Source organism: Ranitomeya variabilis, chromosome 3 (genome assembly GCF_051348905.1).
Source record: "Ranitomeya variabilis isolate aRanVar5 chromosome 3, aRanVar5.hap1, whole genome shotgun sequence".
Taxonomy (NCBI): Eukaryota; Metazoa; Chordata; class Amphibia; order Anura; family Dendrobatidae; genus Ranitomeya; species Ranitomeya variabilis.
The window spans coordinates 3,201,389-3,228,149 of NC_135234.1; the positions used below are offsets into that span (position 1 = coordinate 3,201,389).

At 45.3% G+C, this 26,761-nt stretch overlaps 1 protein-coding gene across 1 annotated transcript in view; it reads right to left on the reverse strand.

Moving 5' to 3' along the window:
• Positions 1-26,761, reverse strand: part of ICOSLG (inducible T cell costimulator ligand) — a 234,176-nt gene that overhangs the window by 135,945 nt on the left and 71,470 nt on the right. The window contains exon 2 of the mRNA XM_077293551.1: positions 20,510-20,544. Within this exon, the coding sequence (XP_077149666.1) occupies positions 20,510-20,544 (35 nt within the window). The remainder of the gene's footprint in view (positions 1-20,509; positions 20,545-26,761) is intronic.

Genomic DNA, 26,761 nt, shown 5'->3' on the forward strand with positions numbered 1-26,761 from the left:
TGCACACTCAGTACCAAGGATGGAACTTTGTGCCACAGTATTGGTGGTAGAAATCGCTGAAGTCGTGAGAGATGAAATGGATATCGCAATCGATTTCTTTACATTCTACACAGATAGTAGAGTGGTACTCAGACATATAACCAAACGAAACAATTCTACGTCTACGTGAGTAATAGAGTAGAGCGCATCAGACGTTTTGCTACTCCTGAGCAGTGGAATCACATCCCCTCTGGTCTAGACCCAGCTGACCGAGGAACGAGACTCACAGCTGCATCCAAGCTCGGTGACAACATGTGGCTGACACCTCCAAGTATCTTATACGAGGATACCTATGATAACTACATCAGCAACGCATATGGGCTGGTGGATCCAGAATCTGACAAGGAAATTAGACCAACTCCTAACCTACAAGAAGGAGATCTCGTCCTTTTAAAATATAATAATATATAATGATAATTTTTATTTATATAGCGCCAACATATTCCGCAGCGCTTTACAACTTATAGAGGGGACTTGTACAGACAATAGACATTACAGCATAACAGAAATCACAGTTCAAAACAGATACCAGTAGGAATGAGGGCCCTGCTCCCAAGCTTACAAACTATGAGGAAAAGGGGAGACACGAGAGGTGGATGGTGACAATTGCTTTAGTTATTTGGACCAGCCATAGTGTAAGGCTCGGGTGTTCATGTAAAGCTGCATGAACCAGTTAACAGCCTAAGTATGTAGCAGTACAGACACAGAGGCTATTAACTGCATAAAGTGTATGAGAACACGATGCAAGGAACCTGATTATGTGTTTTGTTTTTTCTATTTTTAATAGGCCACACAGGGATAGTTAGCTTAATGCGTTGAGGCGGTAGGCGGTTTTAAAAGACAAAGAGGCTCATTATAACCACTGGCCGATGGGTCTTATCACCAAGGTTGTGCCCAGTGATGACGGAAAGACTCGGAAGGTAGAAGTCAAGGTGACAAAAGGGGATTCAACTCGAATCTTCTTTCTCCCAGTCACTGAACTTGTGCTACTTCTACCGAAGGAGGATGTCACATGAACTAAACATTGTTGCTGAACTCCATCACGGCGGAGAGCATACTTCCTCAATCCCCAGCCCTGTTAGGACTATAAAACGCTCTGCGTGCATCCGGACTTGAACACTTCTCCGTGGATTAAACGTTACCATTGGATTGTTGGGTTGGTGGAAGAGTTGGCTTGTTGCTGCTTCCCCAACCAGAAGATGTGTTTTTCTACTGAACTCATATTCATTTTTTAATTTTTATTCAAGGACTACGCATCATCGTTCATGTAAGGACTTGAATTGTTGCATATTGTTTTCTTTTCTTCTCTTTTCAGGTTCTATGTCAGCGTTGGACAGCAATGACTCGTCATGTCATACAGAGACATTGTGAAATCTGAAGATTTCAGACGGCGAGTGTTGTGTCCCATAAATGGGAACAACTTGTTGTGTATTTTCTGTGTTATGCATTTAATTCTGCTGTTTCTAGGGAGAAGCTATGTCCTCTGAAGTTTGTCCCTTTGTCTCTCCTGTAGTTGATGATGTTAGCCCTTGCTCCCCCCTTCTTCTTCACTATCAGTTGCTGTAGCCATCTTTGGATGTACATGTATATTTCTCTGTTTGGGATTACTATTTCCACCTGCTGCATTGTACTTAATAAAAGATTTCAGAGAATATCAACTCTGTTTCTCCTGGACTCTTAGTGCTAACTCAGCTTTACTGACTTGTAATATACGAGGACACCTGGCATGTGAGTACAACAATCATACAGTTATCTAAGGGATTGATGGCTAAGGATTTAAAGACTCATACTGCCTGAAGAGTCAGAATATGTACAGCTGGTATAACCTGGGCATCTCCTGTATATAATTATATATGTACAGCTGGCATAGCCTGAGCATCTCCTGTATATAATATATGTACAGCCGGTATAACCTAGGCATCTCCTGTATATCCCGTAGAATGTAAGTCCGCAAGGACAGGGTCCTCTCCCCTCTGTACCAGTCTGTCATTGCTGTCATTGTAAATTGGTTTACTGTAAACGATATCTATAACTGAGTATGTAACCTTTTCTCATGTACAGCACCATGGAATTAATGGTTGGTGCTATGTAAATAAATAAATAATAATAAAAATAAATAATAATAATATAATTATATATGAACAGCTGGTATAACCTGGGTGTAATGATATTACGAATGTCATATTCAAAGTACCCATCTAGTACATTCCATGACATGCCAGCTCAGTACACACACACTGCAGCTGTGGTCCCCCTCGCGGCCCCTCCTTCTTCTCCCTATATTAGGTAGCTTTTCTGTTCACTTTGCCAGCTCCTCCCTTCCACCGTCATAGCTGCAGGCCCCCTCCATCTGCCTATGAAACTCTATACCACTCTTCCCCCTCCCTCCTGGCAGTTGTGGAAACATGTGCTGCCTTTGTTGTATGATAGAGTTATTCAAGATGAAATAACGCGACCCCAAGTAGTGATATAGGTGTGAAAGTGACATATTTGGGATGTGCAATGGTAGAACTACACACCAGTGGATTTTCTAGACTCCAGCTTCAGCAGAATCCAAGAAATGGATTCCTACTTAACCGGGTCATACTTCCACTCCATGTTTAGACTTAATAGAACGCTAATTTTAAAACAGGATCAATGATAGTCTTGTTGTTGTGCCATGAGGCCCCCCCCACTAATTTATGAAATTAATGAAGTTTTGGTGGCTTTGAAGAGGGGTGGGCTTTTATGGATGCAGCCCACACAGTGAGGTCATCAAGCAGAACATAACATTAACGAGCTGAGTTAGGAGGAGATCATTGCCCAGGAAGTCAGCTAACAGAAGCTCTGCAATCTGCTCTAATGCATTGGGATGTGTCACCCTTCCCCCCGCCACATGTCAACCATAATATGAGATAACTGTAAGTGTTTTCATCTTTAATCCCCTTTATTTTGTAATCACTGTGTACATATTGTACTTGTCTCATATTTGTAATATCTTTTTAGACTTTTGTAAACACTGCCTATTTCTTTTTGGAGTAAAAGTTATAATACTTACTAGGTTCGCTTTTCTTGCTCTAAAACGTATCCACAATGTCCTCTGAAGTAAATTACGCTACTGTTGGTGTTATGACCCCAATGGCGAGGGTCTCAGAGAAATAGGTAAGTCTGCGAAGTACAAAAATCCAGCTCATAGGGCAGTGGTAACTGGGTTGACCATATATCTACTCCTAACGCCAACACTAGAAGTAGCCGGGGAACATGCCTACGTTGGTCGCTAGATGTCTCACGCCAGCCGGAGAACTAACTACCCCTAGAAGAGGAAAACAAAGACCTCTCTTGCCTCCAGAGAAAGGACCCCAAAAGTAGGATACAAGCCCCCCACAAATAATAACGGTGAGGTAAGAGGAAATGACAAACATAGAAATGAACTAGGTTTAGCAAAGAGAGGCCCGCTTACTAATAGCAGAATGTAGTAAGATAACTTATATGGTCAACAAAAACCCTATCAAACATCCACGCTGGAAATTCAAGAACCCCCGAACCGTCTAACGGCCTGGGGGGAGAACACCAGCTCCCTAGAGCTTCCAGCAAGGACAGGATACAGATTAAGTACAAGCTGGACAAAAATGCAAACAAAAACAAATAACAAAAAGCAAGAAAGCAGACTTAGCTTAATCTAGCAGGAACCAGGATCAGTAGACAAGAGCACAACAGATTAGCTCTGATTACAACGTTGCCAGGCATGGAACTGAAGGTCCAGGGAGCTTATATAGCAACACCCCTGAACTAACGGCCCAGGTGAGCATACAAGGGATGACTGACATATCCAGAGTCAAATCACTAGTAACCACTAGAGGGAGCCAAAAAGCAAATTCACAACAGTACCCCCTCCTTAGTGAGGGGTCACCGAACCCTCACCAAGACCACCAGGGCGATCAGGATGAGCGGCGTGAAAGGCCCGAACTAAATCGGCCGCATGCACATCAGAGGCGACCACCCAGGAATTATCCTCCTGACCATAGCCCTTCCACTTGACCAGGTACTGAAGCCTCCGCCTGGAGAGACGAGAATCTAAGATCTTCTCCACCACGTACTCCAACTCGCCCTCAACCAACACCGGAGCAGGAGGCTCAGCAGAAGGAACCACAGGCACAACGTACCGCCGCAACAAGGACCTATGAAATACGTTGTGAATGGCAAACGACACCGGAAGATCCAGGCAAAAGGACACAGGATTAAGGATTTCCAATATCTTGTACGGACCAATGAAGCGAGGCTTAAATTTGGGAGAGGAGACCTTCATAGGAACAAATCGAGAAGACAGCCATACCAAATCCCCAACACGAAGTCGGGGACCCACACCGCGGCGGCGGTTGGCAAAACGCTGAGCCTTCTCCTGTGACAACTTCAAGTTGTCCACCACATGATTCCAGATCTGCTGCAACCTATCTACCACAGAATCCACCCCAGGACAGTCAGAAGGCTCCACATGTCCCGAGGAAAAACGAGGGTGGAAACCAGAGTTGCAAAAAAATGGCGAAACCAAGGTGGCGGAACTAGCCCGATTATTAAGGGCAAATTCAGCCAACGGCAAGAAGGTCACCCAATCATCCTGATCAGAAGAGACAAAACACCTCAAATAAGCCTCCAGAGTCTGATTAGTTCGCTCCGTTTGTCCATTAGTCTGTGGATGAAAGGCGGACGAAAACGACAAATCAATGCCCATCCTACCACAAAAGGATCGCCAGAACCTGGAAACAAACTGGGATCCTCTGTCCGACACAATATTCTCAGGAATGCCGTGTAAACGGACCACGTTCTGGAAGAACACAGGAACCAGATCGGAAGAGGAAGGCAGCTTAGGCAAAGGAACCAAATGGACCATCTTGGAGAAACGATCACATATCACCCAGATGACAGACATGCCCCGAGACACCGGAAGATCAGAAATGAAATCCATAGAGATGTGTGTCCAAGGTCTCTTCGGGACAGGCAAGGGCAAGAGCAACCCGCTGGCACGAGAACAGCAAGGCTTAGCTCGAGCACAAGTCCCACAGGACTGCACAAAAGACCGCACATCCCTAGACAAGGACGGCCACCAAAAGGACCTGGCCACCAGATCCCTGGTGCCAAAAATTCCCGGGTGCCCTGCCAACACCGAGGAATGAACCTCGGAAATGACTCTACTGGTCCACCTAGCAGGCACAAACAATCTGTCAGGTGGACAAGAGTCAGGCCTACCAGCCTGAAATCTCTGCAACACACGTCGCAGATCCGGAGAAATAGCTGACAAGATAACTCCTTCCTTAAGAATACCCACAGGTTCAGCGACTCCAGGAGCATCAGGCACAAAGCTCCTAGACAGAGCATCGGCCTTCACATTCTTCGAACCTGGTAAATACGAGACCACAAAGTCAAAACGGGAGAAAAACAATGACCAGCGGGCCTGTCTAGGATTCAGGCGTTTAGCAGACTCGAGATACATCAGATTTTTGTGATCAGTCAAAACCACCACACGATGCTTAGCACCCTCGAGCCAATGACGCCACTCCTCAAATGCCCACTTCATGGCCAACAACTCCCGATTGCCCACATCATAATTTCGCTCTGCAGGCGAAAACTTCCTAGAGAAAAAGGCACAAGGTCTCATAGTAGAGCAACCAGGACCTCTCTGAGACAAAACGGCCCCTGCCCCAATCTCAGAAGCATCCACTTCAACCTGAAAGGGAAGTGAGACATCAGGCTGGCACAAAACAGGCGCCGAAGTAAACCGGCGTTTCAACTCCTGGAAAGCCTCCACGGCAGCAGGAGCCCAGTTAGCTACATCAGAGCCTTTCTTGGTCATATCCGTCAAAGGTTTAACAACGCTAGAAAAATTAGCGATAAAACGACGGTAAAAGTTAGCAAAACCCAAGAACTTCTGAAGACTCTTAACTGACGAGGGCTGAGTCCAATCATGAATAGCTCGGACCTTGACTGGGTCCATCTCCACAGCAGAAGGGGAAAAAATGAACCCTAAAAAGGGAACCTTCTGTACACCAAAGAGACACTTTGAGCCTTTAACAAACAAAGAATTTTCACGCAAAATCTTGAAAACCATCCTGACCTGTTCTACATGCGAGTCCCAATCATCAGAAAAAAACAGAATATCGTCCAGATAAACGATCAAAAATTTATCCAGATACTTCTGGAAAATGTCATGCATAAAGGACTGAAAAACTGAAGGCGCATTAGAGAGCCCAAAAGGCATCACCAAGTACTCAAAATGACCTTCGGGCGTATTGAATGCGGTTTTCCATTCATCTCCTTGCTTAATGCGCACAAGGTTGTACGCACCACGAAGATCTATCTTGGTGAACCACTTGGCACCTTTAATCCGGGCAAACAAGTCTGACAACAGCGGCAAAGGATACTGAAATTTGACAGTGATCTTATTTAAGAGCCGATAGTCAATACAAGGCCTCAAAGATCCGTCCTTTTTGGCCGCAAAAAAGAATCCCGCACCAAGAGGGGAAGAAGAAGGACGGATATGCCCCTTCTCCAGAGACTCTCTAATATATGAACGCATAGCGGTATGTTCAGGTACCGACAGGTTAAATAATCTTCCCTTAGGAAACTTACTGCCTGGAACCAACTCTATTGCGCAGTCACACTCCCTATGAGGAGGCAGTGCACTGGACCTGGACTCGCTGAAAACATCCTGATAATCAGACAAATACTCCGGAACTTCCGAAGGCGTAGAAGAAGCAATAGACACGGGCAGGGAATCCCCATGATTTCCACGGCATCCCCAACTTGACACTGACATGGCCTTCCAATCCAAGACTGGATTATGGGTCTGCAACCATGGCAACCCCAAAACAACCAAATCATGCATTTTATGCAAAACAAGAAAACGTATAACCTCCCGATGTTCAGGAGTCATACACATGGTAACCTGTGTCCAAAACTGCGGTTTATTTTCTGCCAACGGCGTAGCATCAATACCCCTAAGAGGGATAGGATTTTCTAATGGCTCAAGAATAAAACCACAGCGCTTGGCAAATGAGAGATCCATAAGGCTCAGGGCAGCACCTGAGTCTACAAACGCCATGACAGGATACGATGACAGTGAGCAAATCAAAGTTACAGATAGAATAAATTTAGGTTGCAAATTACCAACGGTGACAGGACTAACAACCCTCCTAAGACGTTTAGAGCATGCTGAGATAACATGTGTAGAATCACCACAGTAGTAACACAAGCCATTCTGGCGTCTATGAATTTTCCGCTCATTTCTAGTCAGGATTCTATCACATTGCATTAAATCAGGTGCCTGTTCAGACAACACCATGAGGGAATTTGCGGTTTTGCGCTCCCGCAACCGCCGGTCGATTTGAATTGCCAGGGCCATGGAATCATTCAGACCTGTGGGAATGGGAAAACCCACCATCACATTCTTAATGGCTTCAGAAAGGCCATTTCTGAAATTTGCAGCCAATGCACACTCGTTCCACTGGGTCAGCACGGACCATTTCCGAAATTTTTGGCAATACACTTCAGCCTCGTCCTGGCCCTGAGACATAGCCAGCAAGGCTTTTTCTGCCTGAATCTCAAGATTGGGTTCCTCATAAAGCAAACCGAGCGCCAGAAAAAACGCATCAATATCAGCCAATGCCGGATCTCCTGGCGCCAGCGAGAAGGCCCAATCCTGAGGGTCGCCCCGTAAAAAAGAAATAACAATTTTCACTTGCTGAGCGGAGTCTCCAGATGAACAGGGTCTCAGGGACAAAAACAATTTACAATTATTCCTGAAATTTCTAAACTTTAATCGGTCTCCGAAAAACAATTCAGGAATCGGTATCTTAGGTTCTGACATAGGATTTATGGTAACATAATCTTGTATGCCCTGCACACGAGCAGCAAGCTGGTCCACACTTGTAATCAAGGTCTGGACATTCATGTCTGCAGCAAGCTTGAGCCACACAGAGGTAAAGGGGAAAAGAAAAAAAAATGAGAGAGAGAAAAAAAAAAAACTCAGAATTTTCTTTCTTATAATCCCGCTTCTGCAATGCATTTAACATTTAATACTGGCCTGGCAAACTGTTATGACCCCAATGGTGAGGGTCTCAGAGAAATAGGTAAGTCTGCGAAGTACAAAAATCCAGCTCATAGGGCAGTGGTAACTGGGTTGACCATATATCTACTCCTAACGCCAACACTAGAAGTAGCCGGGGAACATGCCTACGTTGGTCGCTAGATGTCTCGCGCCAGCCGGAGAACTAACTACCCCTAGAAGAGGAAAACAAAGACCTCTCTTGCCTCCAGAGAAAGGACCCCAAAAGTAGGATACAAGCCCCCCACAAATAATAACGGTGAGGTAAGAGGAAATGACAAACATAGAAATGAACTAGGTTTAGCAAAGAGAGGCCCGCTTACTAATAGCAGAATGTAGTAAGATAACTTATATGGTCAACAAAAACCCTACAAAAATCCACACTGGAGATTCAAGAATCCCCGAACCGTCTAACGGCCTGGGGGGAGAACACCAGCTCCCTAGAGCTTCCAGCAAGGGCAGGATACAGATTAAGTACAAGCTGGACAAAAATGCAAACAAAAACAAATAACAAAAAGCAAGAAAGCAGACTTAGCTTAATCTAGCAGGAACCAGGATCAGTAGACAAGAGCACAACAGATTAGCTCTGATTACAACGTTGCCAGGCATGGAACTGAAGGTCCAGGGAGCTTATATAGCAACACCCCTGAACTAACGGCCCAGGTGAGCATACAAGGGATGACTGACATATCCAGAGTCAAATCACTAGTAACCACTAGAGGGAGCCAAAAAGCAAATTCACAACATGTTGGGTTGGCTCCTGACCTTCTATTAGTTATAGTAATAGAAGCTGGTGGCAGCGAAGCAGGACCGGACTGGCCATCGGGCACTTTTGGCAAATGCCAGGAGGGCCGGTGCCAGTAGTGGGCCGCTCGATCCGCCCCCGCCGTCGCATTCAACTATACCGGCGTATAGACGCTGGTACAGTTGAACGCAATGATGGAGGAGAGAGCGTCCGCTGTCGCTCCCTCTCCCATCATTCCCCGCTCTGCCTCTGACACTGCGGGTGCACGATGACGTCATATCATCACGCACCTGCTGTGTCCCCCGGGCAGACTGCAGCTGCTGAGACAGGAGCAGGAACCAGGAAGCAACGCGGGGCACGAGGAGAGGTGAGGAGAGTTTTTTTTTTTACTGGACTGTGTGGGGCCATTCTCGGGGGGGTGGGGGGAAGAGAAGAGATGTGGGCTCTGCTCTTTGCTGTATACTACTGTGTGGGCTGTGCTATATATAGTACTCTGTGGGCTGTGCTATATATATTACTCTGTGGGCTGTGCTGTATATAGTACTCTGTGGGCTGTGCTATATATAATACTCTGTGGGCTGTGCTATATATATTACTCTGTGGGCTGTGCTGTATATAGTACTCTGTGGGCTGTGCTATATATAGTACTCTGTGGGCTGTGCTATATATATTACTCTGTGGGCTGTGCTGTGTATATATAGTACTCTGTGGGCTGTGCTGTATATAGTACTCTGTGGGCTGTGCTGTATATAGTACTCTGTGGGCTGTGCTGTATATAGTACTCTGTGGGCTGTGCTGTATATATTACTCTGTGGGCTGTGCTGTATTTAGTACTCTGTGGGCTGTGCTATATATAGTACTCTGTGGGCTGTGCTGTATATATTACTCTGTGGGCTGTGCTATATATAGTACTCTGTGGGCTGTGCTGTATATAGTGCTCTGTGGGCTGTGCTGTATATAGTACTCTGTGGGCTGTGCTGTATATATTACTCTGTGGGCTGTGCTGTATATATTACTCTGTGGGCTGTGCTGTATATAGTACTCTGTGGGCTGTGCTATATATAGTACTCTGGGCTGTGCTATATATATTACTCTGTGGGCTGTGCTGTGTATATATAGTACTCTGTGGGCTGTGCTGTATATAGTACTCTGTGGGCTGTGCTGTATATAGTGCTCTGTGGGCTGTGCTATATATAGTACTCTGTGGGCTGTGCTATATATATTACTCTGTGGGCTGTGCTGTATATAGTACTCTGTGGGCTGTGCTGTATATAGTACTCTGTGGGCTGTGCTGTATATAGTACTCTGTGGGCTGTGCTATATATATTACTCTGTGGGCTGTGCTGTATATAGTACTCTGTGGGCTGTGCTGTATATAGTACTCTGTGGGCTGTGCTATATATATTACTCTGTGGGCTGTGCTGTATATATTACTCTGTGGGCTGTGCTATATATAGTACTCTGTGGGCTGTGCTATATATATTACTCTGTGGGCTGTGCTGTGTATATATAGTACTCTGTGGGCTGTGCTGTATATATTACTCTGTGGGCTGTGCTATATATAGTACTCTGTGGGCTGTGCTATATATATTACTCTGTGGGCTGTGCTGTGTATATATAGTACTCTGTGGGCTGTGCTGTATATATTACTCTGTGGGCTGTGCTGTATATAGTACTCTGTGGGCTGTGCTGTATATAGTGCTCTGTGGGCTGTGCTGTATATAGTACTCTGTGGGCTGTGCTGTATATAGTGCTCTGTGGGCTGTGCTGTATATATTACTCTGTGGGCTGTGCTGTATATATTACTCTGTGGGCTGTGCTGTATATAGTACTCTGTGGGCTGTGCTGTATATAGTACTCTGTGGGCTGTGCTGTATATAGTACTCTGTGGGCTGTGCTGTATATAGTACTCTGTGGGCTGTGCTGTATATAGTACTCTGTGGGCTGTGCTGTATATAGTACTCTGTGGGCTGTGCTGTATATAGTACTCTGGGCTGTGCTGTATATAGTACTCTGTGGGCTGTGCTGTATATAGTACTCTGTGGGCTGTGCTGTATATAGTACTCTGTGGGCTGTGCTGTATATAGTGCTCTGTGGGCTGTGCTATATATAGTGCTCTGTGGGCTGTGCTGTATATATTACTCTGTGGGCTGTGCTGTATATATTACTCTGTGGGCTGTGCTGTATATAGTACTCTCTGGGCTGTGCTGTATATAGTGCTCTGTGGGCTGTGCTATATATAGTACTCTTTGGGCTGTGCTGTATATATTACTCTGTGGGCTGTGCTGTATATATTACTCTGTGGGCTGTGCTGTATATATTACTCTGTGGGCTGTGCTATATATATTACTCTGTGGGCTGTGCTGTATATAGTACTCTGTGGGCTGTGCTGTATATAGTTCTCTGTGGGCTGTGCTGTATATAGTACTCTGTGGGCTGTGCTGTATATAGTACTCTGTGGGCTGTGCTGTATATAGTACTCTGTGGGCTGTGCTGTATATAGTACTCTGTGGGCTGTGCTGTATATAGTGCTCTGTGGGCTGTGCTATATATAGTGCTCTGTGGGCTGTGCTGTATATATTACTCTGTGGGCTGTGCTGTATATATTACTCTGTGGGCTGTGCTGTATATAGTACTCTGTGGGCTGTGCTGTATATATTACTCTGTGGGCTGTGCTGTATATATTACTCTGTGGGCTGTGCTGTATATAGTACTCTGTGGGCTGTGCTGTATATAGTACTCTGTGGGCTGTGCTGTATATAGTACTCTGTGGGCTGTGCTGTATATAGTTCTCTGTGGGCTGTGCTGTATATATTACTCTGTGGGCTGTGCTGTATATAGTACTCTGTGGGCTGTGCTGTATATATTACTCTGTGGGCTGTGCTGTATATAGTTCTCTGTGGGCTGTGCTGTATATAGTACTCTGTGGGCTGTGCTGTATATATTGCTCTGTGGGCTGTGCTGTATATAGTGCTCTGTGGGCTGTGCTGTATATAGTACTCTGTGGGCTGTGCTGTATATAGTACTCTGTGGGCTGTGCTGTGTATAGTACTCTGTGGGCTGTGCTGTATATAGTGCTCTGTGGGCTGTGCTGTATATAGTACTCTGTGGGCTGTGCTGTGTATAGTACTCTGTGGGCTGTGCTGTATATAGTACTCTGTGGGCTGTGCTGTATATAGTACTCTGTGGGCTGTGCTGTATATATTACTCTGTGGGCTGTGCTGCATATAGTACTCTGTGGGCTGTGCTGTATATATTGCTCTGTGGGCTGTGCTGTATATAGTACTCTGTGGGCTGTGCTGTATATATTACTCTGTGGGCTGTGCTGTATATAGTACTCTGTGGGCTGTGCTGTATATAGTACTCTGTGGGCTGTGCTGTATATATTACTCTGTGGGCTGTGCTGTATATATTACTCTGTGGGCTGTGCTGTATATACTACTCTGTGGGCTGTGCTGTATATATTACTCTGTGGGCTGTGCTGTATATAGTACTCTGTGGGCTGTGCTGTATATATTACTCTGTGGGCTGTGCTGTATATAGTGCTCTGTGGGCTGTGCTGTATATAGTGCTCTGTGGGCTGTGCTGTATATAGTACTCTGTGGGCTGTGCTGAATATAGTACTCTGTGGGCTGTGCTGTATATATTACTCTGTGGGCTGTGCTGTATATATTACTCTGTGGGCTGTGCTGTATATATTACTCTGTGGGCTGTGCTGTATATATTACTCTGTGGGCTGTGTTGTATATAGTGCTCTGTGGGCTGTGCTGTATATATTACTCTGTGGGCTGTGCTGTATATATAGTGCTCTGTGGGCTGTGCTGTATATAGTACTCTGGGCTGTGCTATATATAGTACTCTGTGGGCTGTGCTGTATATATTACTCTGTGGGCTGTTGTTATGGTTCTCAATGGCAAGAGAACATAGCCCAGCAAACATAAGAACTAGCTCTTGGAAGGATGGAAACTAAACTGACCATGAACTAAACCTGCCGCACAACTAACAGTAGCCGGGTAGCGTAGCCTGCGTTTTATCCCTAGACGCCCAGCGCCGGCCGGAGGACTAACTAATCCTGGCAGAGGAAAATATAGTCCTGGCTCACCTCTAGAGAAATTTCCCCGAAAGGCAGACAGAGGCCCCCACAAATATTGGCGGTGATTTTAGATGAAATGACAAACGTAGTATGAAAATAGGTTTAGCAAAATTGAGGTCCGCTTACTAGATAGCAGGAAGACAGAAAGGGCACTTTCATGGTCAGCTGAAAACCCTATCAAAACACCATCCTGAAATTACTTTAAGACTCTAGTATTAACTCATAACATCAGAGTGGCAATTTCAGATCACAAGAGCTTTCCAGACACAGAAACGAAACTACAGCTGTGAACTGGAACAAAATGCAAAAACAAACAAGGACTAAAGTCCAACTTAGCTGGGAGTTGTCTAGCAGCAGGAACATGCACAGAAAGGCTTCTGATTACAATGTTGACCGGCATGGAAGTGACAGAGGAGCAAGGCTAAATAGCGACTCCCACATCCTGATGGAAACAGGTGAACAGAGAGGATGATGCACACCAGTTCAATTCCACCAGTGGCCACCGGGGGAGCCCAAAATCCAATTTCACAACAGTACCCCCCCCTCAAGGAGGGGGCACCGAACCCTCACCAGAACCACCAGGGCGATCAGGATGAGCCCTATGAAAGGCACGGACCAAATCGGAGGCATGAACATCAGAGGCAGTCACCCAAGAATTATCCTCCTGACCGTATCCCTTCCATTTGACCAGATACTGGAGTTTCCGTCTGGAAACACGGGAGTCCAAGATTTTTTCCACAACGTACTCCAACTCGCCCTCAACCAACACCGGAGCAGGAGGCTCAACGGAAGGCACAACCGGTACCTCATACCTGCGTAATAATGACCGATGAAAAACATTATGAATAGAAAAAGATGCAGGGAGGTCCAAACGGAAGGACACAGGGTTAAGAATCTCCAATATCTTGTACGGGCCGATGAACCGAGGCTTAAACTTGGGAGAAGAAACCCTCATAGGGACAAAACGAGAAGACAACCACACCAAGTCCCCAACACAAAGCCGAGGACCAACCCGACGCCGGCGGTTGGCAAAAAGCTGAGTCTTCTCCTGGGACAACTTCAAATTGTCCACTACCTGCCCCCAAATCTGATGCAACCTCTCCACCACAGCATCCACTCCAGGACAATCCGAAGATTCCACCTGAGCAGAAGAAAATCGAGGATGAAACCCCGAATTACAGAAAAAGGGAGACACCAAGGTGGCAGAGCTGGCCCGATTATTGAGGGCAAACTCCGCTAAAGGCAAAAAAGCAACCCAATCATCCTGATCTGCAGACACAAAACATCTCAAATATGTCTCCAAGGTCTGATTCGTCCGCTCGGTCTGGCCATTAGTCTGAGGATGGAAAGCAGACGAGAAAGACAAATCTATGCCCATCCTAGCACAGAATGCTCGCCAAAATCTAGACACGAATTGGGTACCTCTGTCAGAAACGATATTCTCCGGAATACCATGCAAACGGACCACATTTTGAAAAAACAGAGGAACCAACTCAGAAGAAGAAGGCAACTTAGGCAGGGGAACCAAATGGACCATCTTAGAGAAACGATCACACACCACCCAGATGACAGACATCTTCTGAGAAACAGGAAGATCCGAAATAAAATCCATCGAGATGTGCGTCCAGGGCCTCTTCGGGATAGGCAAGGGCAACAACAATCCACTAGCCCGAGAACAACAAGGCTTGGCCCGAGCACAAACGTCACAAGACTGCACGAAGCCTCGCACATCTCGAGACAGGGAAGGCCACCAGAAGGACCTTGCCACCAAATCCCTGGTACCAAAGATTCCAGGATGACCTGCCAACGCAGAAGAATGAACCTCAGAAATGACTTTACTGGTCCAATCATCAGGAACAAACAGTCTACCAGGTGGGCAACGATCAGGTCTATCCGCCTGAAACTCCTGCAAGGCCCGCCGCAGGTCTGGAGAAACGGCAGACAATATCACTCCATCCTTAAGGATACCTGTAGGTTCAGAATTACCAGGGGAGTCAGGCTCAAAACTCCTAGAAAGGGCATCCGCCTTAACATTCTTAGAACCCGGCAGGTAGGACACCACAAAATTAAACCGAGAGAAAAACAACGACCAGCGCGCCTGTCTAGGATTCAGGCGTCTGGCGGACTCAAGATAAATTAGATTTTTGTGGTCAGTCAATACCACCACCTGATGTCTAGCCCCCTCAAGCCAATGACGCCACTCCTCAAAAGCCCACTTCATGGCCAAAAGCTCCCGATTCCCAACATCATAATTCCGCTCGGCGGGCGAAAATTTACGCGAGAAAAAAGCACAAGGTCTCATCACGGAGCAATCGGAACTTCTCTGCGACAAAACCGCCCCAGCTCCGATTTCAGAAGCGTCGACCTCAACCTGAAAAGGAAGAGCAACATCAGGCTGACGCAACACAGGGGCGGAAGAAAAGCGGCGCTTAAGCTCCCGAAAGGCCTCCACAGCAGCAGGGGACCAATCAGCAACATCAGCACCCTTCTTAGTCAAATCAGTCAATGGTTTAACAACATCAGAAAAACCAGCAATAAATCGACGATAAAAGTTAGCAAAGCCCAAAAATTTCTGAAGACTCTTAAGAGAAGAGGGTTGCGTCCAATCACAAATAGCCTGAACCTTGACAGGATCCATCTCGATGGAAGAGGGGGAAAAAATATATCCCAAAAAGGAAATCTTTTGAACCCCAAAAACGCACTTAGAACCCTTCACACACAAGGAATTAGACCGCAAAACCTGAAAAACCCTCCTGACCTGCTGGACATGAGAGTCCCAGTCATCCGAAAAAATCAAAATATCATCCAGATACACAATCATAAATTTATCCAAATAATCACGGAAAATGTCATGCATAAAGGACTGAAAGACTGAAGGGGCATTTGAAAGACCAAAAGGCATCACCAAATACTCAAAGTGGCCCTCGGGCGTATTAAATGCGGTTTTCCACTCATCCCCCTGCTTAATTCGCACCAAATTATACGCCCCACGGAGATCTATCTTAGAGAACCACTTGGCCCCCTTTATGCGAGCAAACAAATCAGTCAGCAGTGGCAACGGATATTGATATTTAACCGTGATTTTATTCAAAAGCCGATAATCAATGCACGGCCTCAAAGAGCCATCTTTCTTAGCCACAAAGAAAAAACCGGCTCCTAAGGGAGATGACGAAGGACGAATATGTCCCTTTTCCAAGGACTCCTTTATATATTCTCGCATAGCAGCATGTTCAGGCACAGACAGATTAAATAAACGACCCTTAGGGTATTTACTACCCGGAATCAAATCTATGGCACAATCGCACTCCCGGTGCGGAGGTAATGAACCAAGCTTAGGTTCTTCAAAAACGTCACGATATTCAGTCAAGAATTCAGGAATCTCAGAGGGAATAGATGATGAAATGGAAACCACAGGTACGTCCCCATGCGTCCCCTTACATCCCCAGCTTAACACAGACATAGCTTTCCAGTCAAGGACTGGGTTATGAGATTGCAGCCATGGCAATCCAAGCACCAACACATCATGTAGGTTATACAGCACAAGAAAGCGAATAATCTCCTGATGATCCGGATTATTCCGCATAGTTACTTGTGTCCAGTATTGTGGTTTATTGCTAGCCAATGGGGTGGAGTCAATCCCCTTCAGGGGTATAGGAGTTTCAAGAGGCTCCAAATCATACCCACAGCGTTTGGCAAAGGACCAATCCATAAGACTCAAAGCGGCGCCAGAGTCGACATAGGCATCCGCGGTAATAGATGATAAAGAACAAATCAGGGTCACAGATAGAATAAACTTAGACTGTAAAGTGCCAATTGAAACAGACTTATCAACCTTCTTTGTGCGTCTAGAGCATGCTGATATAACATGAGTTGAATCACCGCAATAGAAGCACAACCCATTTTTTCGTCTAAAATTCTGCCGTTCACTTCTGGACAGAATTCTATCACATTGCATATTCTCTGGCGTCTTCTCAGTAGACACCGCCAAATGGTGCACAGGTTTGCGCTCCCGCAGACGCCTATCGATCTGGATAGCCATTGTCATGGACTCATTCAGACCCGCAGGCACAGGGAACCCCACCATAACATCCTTAATGGCATCAGAGAGACCCTCTCTGAAATTCGCCGCCAGGGCGCACTCATTCCACTGAGTAAGCACAGCCCATTTACGGAATTTCTGGCAGTATATTTCAGCTTCATCTTGCCCCTGAGATAGGGACATCAAGGCCTTTTCCGCCTGAAGCTCTAACTGAGGTTCCTCATAAAGCAACCCCAAGGCCAGAAAAAACGCATCCACATTGAGCAACGCAGGATCCCCTGGAGCCAATGCAAAAGCCCAATCCTGAGGGTCGCCCCGGAGCAAGGAAATCACAATCCTGACCTGCTGAGCAGGATCTCCAGCAGAGCGAGATTTCAGGGACAAAAACAACTTGCAATTATTTTTGAAATTTTGAAAGCAAGATCTATTCCCCGAGAAAAATTCAGGCAAAGGAATTCTAGGTTCAGATATAGGAACATGAACAACAAAATCTTGTAAATTTTGAACTTTCGTGGTGAGATTATTCAAACCTGCAGCTAAACTCTGAATATCCATTTTAAACAGGTGAACACAGAGCCATTCCAGGATTAGAAGGAGAGAGAGAGAGAAAGGCTGCAATATAGGCAGACTTGCAAGAGATTCAATTACAAGCACACTCAGAACTGAAGGGAAAAAAAAAAAAAAAAAAAATCTTCAGCAGACTTCTCTTTTCTCTCCTTTCTCTGTCAATTAATTTAACCCTTTTGGGGCCGGTCAAACTGTTATGGTTCTCAATGGCAAGAGAACATAGCCCAGCAAACATAGAACTAGCTCTTGGAAGGATGGAAACTAAACTGACCATGAACTAAACCTGCCGCACAACTAACAGTAGCCGGGTAGCGTTGCCTACGTTTTTTATCCCTAGACGCCCAGCGCCGGCCGGAGGACTAACTAATCCTGGCAGAGGAAAATATAGTCCTGGCTCACCTCTAGAGAAATTTCCCCGATAGGCAGACAGAGGCCCCCACATATATTGGCGGTGATTTTAGATGAAATGACAAACGTAGTATGAAAATAGGTTTAGCAAAATTGAGGTCCGCTTACTAGATAGTAGGAAGACAGAAAGCGCACTTTCATGGTCAGCTGAAAACCCTATCAAAACGCCATCCTGAAATTACTTTAAGACTCTAGTATTAACTCATAACATCAGAGTGGCAATTTCAGATCACAAGAGCTTTCCAGACACAGAAACGAAACTACAGCTGTGAACTGGAACAAAATGCAAAAACAAACGAGGACTAAAGTCCAACTTAGCTGGGAGTTGTCTAGCAGCAGGAACATGCACAGAAAGGCTTCTGATTACAATGTTGACCGGCATGGAAGTGACAGAGGAGCAAGGCTAAATAGCGACTCCCACATCCTGATGGAAACAGGTGAACAGAGGGGATGATGCACACCAGTTCAATTCCACCAGTGGCCACCGGGGGAGCCCAAAATCCAATTTCACAACAATATAGTACTCTGTGGGCTGTGCTGTATATATTACTCTGTGGGCTGTGCTGTGTATATATAGTACTCTGTGGGCTGTGCTGTATATAGTGCTCTGTGGGCTGTGCTGTATATAGTACTCTGGGCTGTGCTATATATAGTACTCTGTGGGCTGTGCTGTATATATAGTACTCTGTGGGCTGTGCTGTATATATTGCTCTGTGGGCTGTGCTGTATATAGTGCTCTGTGGGCTGTGCTGTATATATTACTCTGTGGGCTGTGCTGTATATAGTACTCTGTGGGCTGTGCTGTATATAGTACTCTGTGGGCTGTGCTGTATATAGTGCTCTGTGGGCTGTGCTGTATATAGTACTCTGTGGGCTGTGCTGTATATAGTACTCTGGGCTGTGCTGTATACTACTGTTTGGTCTGTGCTGTATACTACTGCGTGGGCTGTGCTGTATACTATTGCGTGGGCTGTGTTATCTACTACACGCGCTGTGCTATATTATGCAGGCTGTGCTATATACTATACGGTTTGTGCTATATACTATGCGGGATTTGCTATATACTATGGGGAGTATATTATATTCTATGGGGGAGGCCATGTTATGTACTATGTGGCTGTGTTATATACTATTGTGGGGGTATATTATATACTATGGGGGAGGCTGTGTTATATACTATGGGGGAGGCTGTGTTATATACTATGGGGGAGGCTGTGTTATATACTATGGGGGAGGCTGTGTTATATACTATGGGGGAGGCTGTGTTATATACTATGGGGGGCTGCATTATATTCTATGGGGGGCTACATTATATATTATGGGGGGCTACATTATATATTATGGGGAGGTGGGCTGTATTATATTCTATGGGGGTTACATTATACTCTGTGGGGTGGCTGCATTATACTATATGTGGGCTGCATTACACTGTATCGAGGACTATGGGGAATACATTATACTATATGAAGAACTATGGGGTGCATTATACTATGGAAAGTGAATTGTACTACATGGATGACTATGGCGATGCATTATACTATATGGAGCACTATGAGGAGTGTATTATGCTATATGGAGGACTGAGCAGTGTATTTTAATATATGGAGGATGGTGGTGCATATTATAATATATGGAGGACTATGGGGTGTATTTTACTAAACAAGTAAAATGCTGCATATTCAGATTGTTCTTGCTGGAACAGAAAGCCTTGTTCTCAGCAGCACATCGCCGGTGTAAACTGTAGATGTGCTGCTGAAAACATGATACTGTATGGTGATCTGTTAGTGATCTATTAGTGATCGTTCTGTCCCATCACTATTCCTCAGCTGGTGGAAAGAGGCCGGGAAACAAGCGTTGAACAACTTCAGTATTGTCGATCAACCTCATTTAGCGGCCTGAACTCAGCGCACGTAAATACAACAGAAAGGCTTTTGTGTGATGTGCAATATGTTAGCATTTGGGGCCCCATTTTAAACTTTGCCTAGGGCCCCACTTTGCCTAAAACCAGCCCTGCCTACAAGTGTACAAAGATATTATACAGTCACCATGTGACAAGTGGGCCTGTGTAACTTCAAATGCCAGGGCTGAATTTCAGTCCCAGTCCGGCCCTTCAGCGAAGTGTCCTGAGCTTTTGCGGAAACTGGCAGCGAGGGACGGCATTGATAAATGTCCTGCTTCAGCGGGAGTAGTTATATCGCCCTCGCTGCAGCGAGCCCAATAGCCAGTACATAGCAGGCAGCCTTTCTGGTGACTAATTACCCTAGGTGCAGCTGCCTGACTGACCTGAGGGGAAGGGGGCGCCAGAGAGCAGACAGTTACAAACCGGAACCAGGAAGTGGGATATAAACCCTGATGAAGAGCTGGGGGCAACCAAACACCCCCAGTTCATGGCACTGGGCATCTCCTGTATGTCATTATATATGTACAGCTGGTATAACATGGGCATCTCCTGTATATATTTCTAAATGTACAGTCAGTATAACCTGGGAGCCATGTCATGCAGTGTAATTAGTATTCATGTTCAGACAACACAATGCTCACCAACTGTCAGATAGCCGAAAATAATTGCAGAAAACCTGAAAAAGAAAAAGGAAAAATTATCACATTGCTAAAAATGTCATCAACCCATTATTATCTGAGGAATCTGCCACTTCTGAAATACAGGTACTTTCCTGCCCATTCCTGACTCTATCATTAACCCCCCACTGCACGCAGGAAACAGCAGTGATCCAAAGCTACAGGACAGGAGGAGTGGTACTGCGCAGTGAATATATACAGAAGTGGTACTGTGCAGTGTATATATACAGGAGAAGTGGTACTGTGCAGTGTATATATATACAGGAGGAGCGGTACTGTGCAGTGTATATATACAGGACAGGAGGAGTGGTACTGTGCAGTGTATATATACAGGACAGGAGGAGTGGTACTGTGCAGTGTATATATACAGGACAGGAGGAGTGGTACTGTGCAGTGTATATATACAGGACAGGTGGAGGGTACTGTGCAGTGTATATATACAGGAGGAGTGGTACTGTGCAGTGTATATATACAGGTGAAGTGGTACTGTGCAGTGTATATATACAGGAGAAGCGGTACTGTGCAGTGTATATATACAGGAGGAGTGGTACTGTGCAGTGTATATATACAGGAGGAGTGGTACTGTGCAGTGTATATATACAGGACAGGAGGAGTAGTACTGTGCAGTGTATATATACAGGACAGGAGGAGTGGTACTGTGCAGTGTATATATACAGGACAGGAGGAGTGGTACTGTGCAGTGTATATATACAGGAGGAGTGGTACTGTGCAGTGTATATATACAGGGGAGAGGTACTGTGCAGTGTATATATACAGGACAGGAGGAGTGGTGCTGTGCAGTGTATATATACAGGACAGGAGGAGTAGTACTGTGCAGTGTATATATATACAGGAGGAGTGGTGCTGTGCAGTGTATATATACAGGACAGGAGGAGTGGTACTGTGCAGTGTATATATACAGGACAGGAGGAGTAGTACTGTGCAGTGTATATATATACAGGAGGAGTGGTGCTGTGCAGTGTATATATACAGGACAGGAGGAGTGGTACTGTGCAGTGTATATATATACAGGAGGAGTGGTACTGTGCAGTGTATATATATACAGGGGGAGTGGTACTGTGCAGTGTATATATACAGGAGGAGTGGTACTGTGCAGTGTATATATACAGGACAGGAGGAGTAGTACTGTGCAGTGTATATATATACAGGAGGAGTGGTACTGTGCAGTGTATATATACAGGACAGGAGGAGTAGTACTGTGCAGTGTATATACAGGAGAAGTGGTACTGTGCAGTGTATATATATACAGGGGGAGTGGTACTGTGCAGTGTATATATACAGGAGGAGTGGTACTGTGCGGTGTATATATACAGGAGGAGTGGTACTGTGCGGTGTATATACAAAGGAGGAGTGGTACTGTGCAGTGTATATAAACAGGACAGGAGGAGTGGTACTGTGCGGTGTATATATACAGGAGGAGTGGTACTGTGCGGTGTATATATACAGAAGTGGTACTGTGCAGTGTATATATACAAGAGAAGTGGTACTGTGCAGTGTATATATACAGGAAGAGTGGTACTGTGCAGTGTATATATACAGGACAGGAGGAGTGGTACTGTGCAGTGTATATATACAGGAGGAGTGGTACTGTGCAGTGTATATATACAGGAGGAGTGGTACTGTGCAGTGTATATATACAGGAGGAGTGGTACTGTGCAGTGTATATATACAGGACAGGAGAAGTGGTACTGTGCAGTGTATATATACAGGAGGAGTGGTACTGTGCAGTGTATATATACAGGACAGGAGGAGTGGTACTGTGCAGTGTATATATACAGGAGGAGTGGTACTGTGCAGTGTATATATACAGGAGGAGCGGTACTGTGCAGTGTATATATACAGGAGGAGTGGTACTGTGCAGTGTATATATACAGGAAAGGAGGAGTGGTACTGTGCAGTGTATATATACAGGAGGAGTGGTACTGTGCAGTGTATATATACAGGATAGGAGGAGTGGTACTGTGCAGTGTATATATACAGGAGGAGTGGTACTGTGCAGTGTATATATACAGGATAGGAGGAGTGGTACTGTGCAGTGTATACACAGGAGGAGTGGTACTGTACAGTGTATATATACAGGACAGGAGGAGTGGTACTGTGCAGTGTATATATACAGGACAGGAGGAGTGGTACTGGGCAGTGTATATATACAGGACAGGAGGAGTGGTACTGTGCAGTGTATATATACAGGACAGGAGGAGTGGTACTGTGCAGTGTATATATACAGGACAGGAGGAGTGGTACTGTGCAGTGTATATATACAGGACAGGAGGAGTGGTACTGTGCAGTGTATATATACAGGACAGGAGGAGGGGTACTGTGCAGTGTATATATACAGGAGAAGTGGTACTGTGCAGTGTATATATACAGGACAGGAGGAGTGGTACTGTGTAGTGTATATATACAGGACAGGAGGAGTGGTACTGTGCAGTGTATATATACAGGACAGGAGGAGTGGTACTGTGCAGTGTATATATACAGGAGGAGTGGTACTGTGCAGTGTATATATACAGGAGGAGCGGTACTGTGCAGTGTATATATACAGGACAGGAGAAGTGGTACTGTGCAGTGTATATATACAGGAGGATTGGTACTGTGCAGTGAATATATACAGGAGGAGTTGTACTGTGCAGTGTATATATACAGGAGAAGTGGTACTGTGCAGTGTATATATACAGGACAGGAGTAGCGGTACTGTGCAGTGTATATATACAGGAGGAGTGGTACTGTGCAGTGTGTATATACAGGACAGGAGGAGGGTACTGTGCAGTGTATATATACAGGACAGGAGGAGGGTACTGTGCAGTGTATATATACAGGACAGGAGGAGTGGTACTGTGCAGTGTATATATACAGGAGGAGTGGTACTGCGCAGTGTATATATACAGGACAGGAGGAGTGGTACTGTGCAGTGTATATATACAGGACAGGAGGAGTGGTACTGTGCAGTGTATATATACAGGACAGGAGGAGTGGTACTGTGCAGTGTATATATACAGGACAGGAGGAGTGGTACTGTGCAGTGTATATATACAGGACAGGAGGAGGGTACTGTGCAGTGAATATATACAGAAGTGGTACTGTGCAGTGTATATATACAAGATAAGTGGTACTGTGCAGTGTATATATGCAGGACAGGAGGAGTGGTACTGTGTAGTGTATATATACAGGACAGGAGGAGTGGTACTGTGCAGTGTATATATACAGGAGAGGAGGAGGGTACTGTGCAGTGTATATATACAGGACAGGAGGAGGGTACTGTGCAGTGTATATATACAGGAGGAGTGGTACTGCGCAGTGTATATATACAGGACAGGAGGAGGGTACTGCGCAGTGAATATATACAGAAGTGGTACTGTGCAGTGTATATATACAGGAGGAGTGGTACTGTGCAGTGTATATATACAGGAGGAGTGGTACTGTGCAGCGTATATATACAGGACAGGAGGAGCGGTACTGTGCAGTGTATATATACAGGACAGGAGGAGTGGTACTGTGCAGTGTATATATACAGGAGGAGTGGTACTGTGCAGTGTATATATACAGGAGGAGTGGTACTGTGCAGTGTATATATACAGGAAAGGAGGAGTGGTACTGTGCAGTGTATACACAGGAGGAATGGTACTGTGCAGTGTATATATACAGGAGGAGTGGTACTGTGCAGTGTATATATACAGGAGGAGTGGTACTGTGCAGTGTATATATACAGGATAGGAGGAGTGGTACTGTGCAGTATATACACAGGAGGAGTGGTACTGTACAGTGTATATATACAGGACAGGAGGAGTGGTACTGTGCAGTGTATATATACAGGACAGGAGGAGTGGTACTGGGCAGTGTATATATACAGGACAGGAGGAGTGGTACTGTGCAGTGTATATATACAGGACAGGAGGAGTGGTACTGTGCAGTGTATATATACAGGAGGAGTGGTACTGTGCAGTGTATATATACAGGACAGGAGGAGTGGTACTGTGCAGTGTATATATACAAGAGAAGTGGTACTGTGCAGAATATATATACAGGACAGGAGGAGGGTACTGCGCAGTGAATATATACAGAAGTGGTACTGTGCAGTGTATATATAGAAGAGAAGTGATACTGTGCAGTGTATATATACAGGAGGAGCGGTACTGTGCAGTGTATATATACAGGACAGGAGGAGGGTACTGCGCAGTGAATATATACAGAAGTGGTACTGTGCAGTGTATATATACAAGAGAAGTGGTTCTGTGCAGTGTATATATACAGGACAGGAGGAGTGGTACTGTGCAGTGTATATATACAGGACAGGAGAAGTGGTACTGTGCAGTGTAATAATAATAATAATAATAATTTTATTTATATAGCGCCAACATATTCCGCAGCGCTTTACAACTTATAGAGGGGACTTATACAGACAACAGACATTACAGCATAACAGAAATCACAGTTCAAAACAGATACCAGGAGGAATGAGGGCCCTGCTGCTCGCAAGCTTACAGTGTATATATACAGGAGGAGTGGTCCTGTGCAGTGTATATATACAGGAGGAGTGGTACTGTGCAGTGTATATATACAGGGGAGAGGTACTGTGCAGTGTATATATACAGGACAGGAGGAGTGGTACTGTGCAGTATATATATATATATACAGGAGGAGTGGTACTGTGCAATGTATATATACAGGACAGGAGGAGTGGTACTGTGCAGTGTATATATACAGGAGGAGTGGTACTGTGCAGTGTATATATACAGGACAGGAGGAGTGGTACTGTGCAGTGTATATATACAGGAGGAGTGGTACTGTGCAATGTATATATACAGGACAGGAGGAGTGGTACTGTGCAGTGTATATATACAGGAGGAGTGGTACTGTGCAGTGTATATATACAGGAGGAGTGGTACTGTGCAGTGTATATATACAGGAGGAGTGGTACTGTGCAGTGTATATATACAGGACAGGAGGAGTGGTGCTGTGCAGTGTATATATACAGGACAGGAGGAGTGGTACTGCGCAGTGTATATATACAGGACAGGAGAAGTGGTACTGTGCAGTGTATATATACAGGAGGAGTGGTACTGTGCAGTGTATATATACAGGAGGAGTGGTACTGTGCAGTGTATATATACAGGACAGGAGGAGTGGTACTGTGCAGTGTATATATACAGGACAGGAGGAGGGGTACTGTGCAGTGTATATATACAGGACAGGAGGAGTGGTACTGTGCAGTGTATATATACAGGACAGGAGGAGGGGTACTGTGCAGTGTATATATACAGGACAGGAGGAGTGGTACTGTGCAGTGTATATATACAGGAGGAGCGGTACTGTGCAGTGTATATATGCAGGACAGGAGAAGTGGTACTGTGCAGTGTATATATACAGGAGGATTGGTACTGTGCAGTGAATATATACAGGAGGAGTTGTACTGTGCAGTGTATATATACAGGAGAAGTGGTACTGTGCAGTGTATATATACAGGACAGGAGTAGCGGTACTGTGCAGTGTATATATACAGGAGGATTGGTACTGTGCAGTGTGTATATACAGGACAGGAGGAGGGTACTGTGCAGTGTATATATACAGGACAGGAGGAGGGTACTGTGCAGTGTATATATACAGGACAGGAGGAGTGGTACTGTGCAGTGTATATATACAGGAGGAGTGGTACTGCGCAGTGTATATATACAGGACAGGAGGAGGGTACTGTGCAGTGAATATATACAGAAGTGGTACTGTGCAGTGTATATATACAAGATAAGTGGTACTGTGCAGTGTATATATACAATACAGGAGGAGTGGTACTGTGTAGTGTATATATACAGGACAGGAGGAGTGGTACTGTGCAGTGTATATATACAGGACAGGAGGAGGGTACTGTGCAGTGTATATATACAGGACAGGAGGAGGGTACTGTGCAGTGTATATATACAGGACAGGAGGAGTGGTACTGTGCAGTGTATATATACAGGAGGAGTGGTACTGCGCAGTGTATATATACAGGACAGGAGGAGGGTACTGCGCAGTGAATATATACAGAAGTGGTACTGTGCAGTGTATATATACAGGAGGAGTGGTACTGTGCAGTGTATATATACAGGAGGAGTGGTACTGTGCAGCGTATATATACAGGACAGGAGGAGCGGTACTGTGCAGTGTATATATACAGGACAGGAGGAGTGGTACTGTGCAGTGTATATATACAGGAGGAGT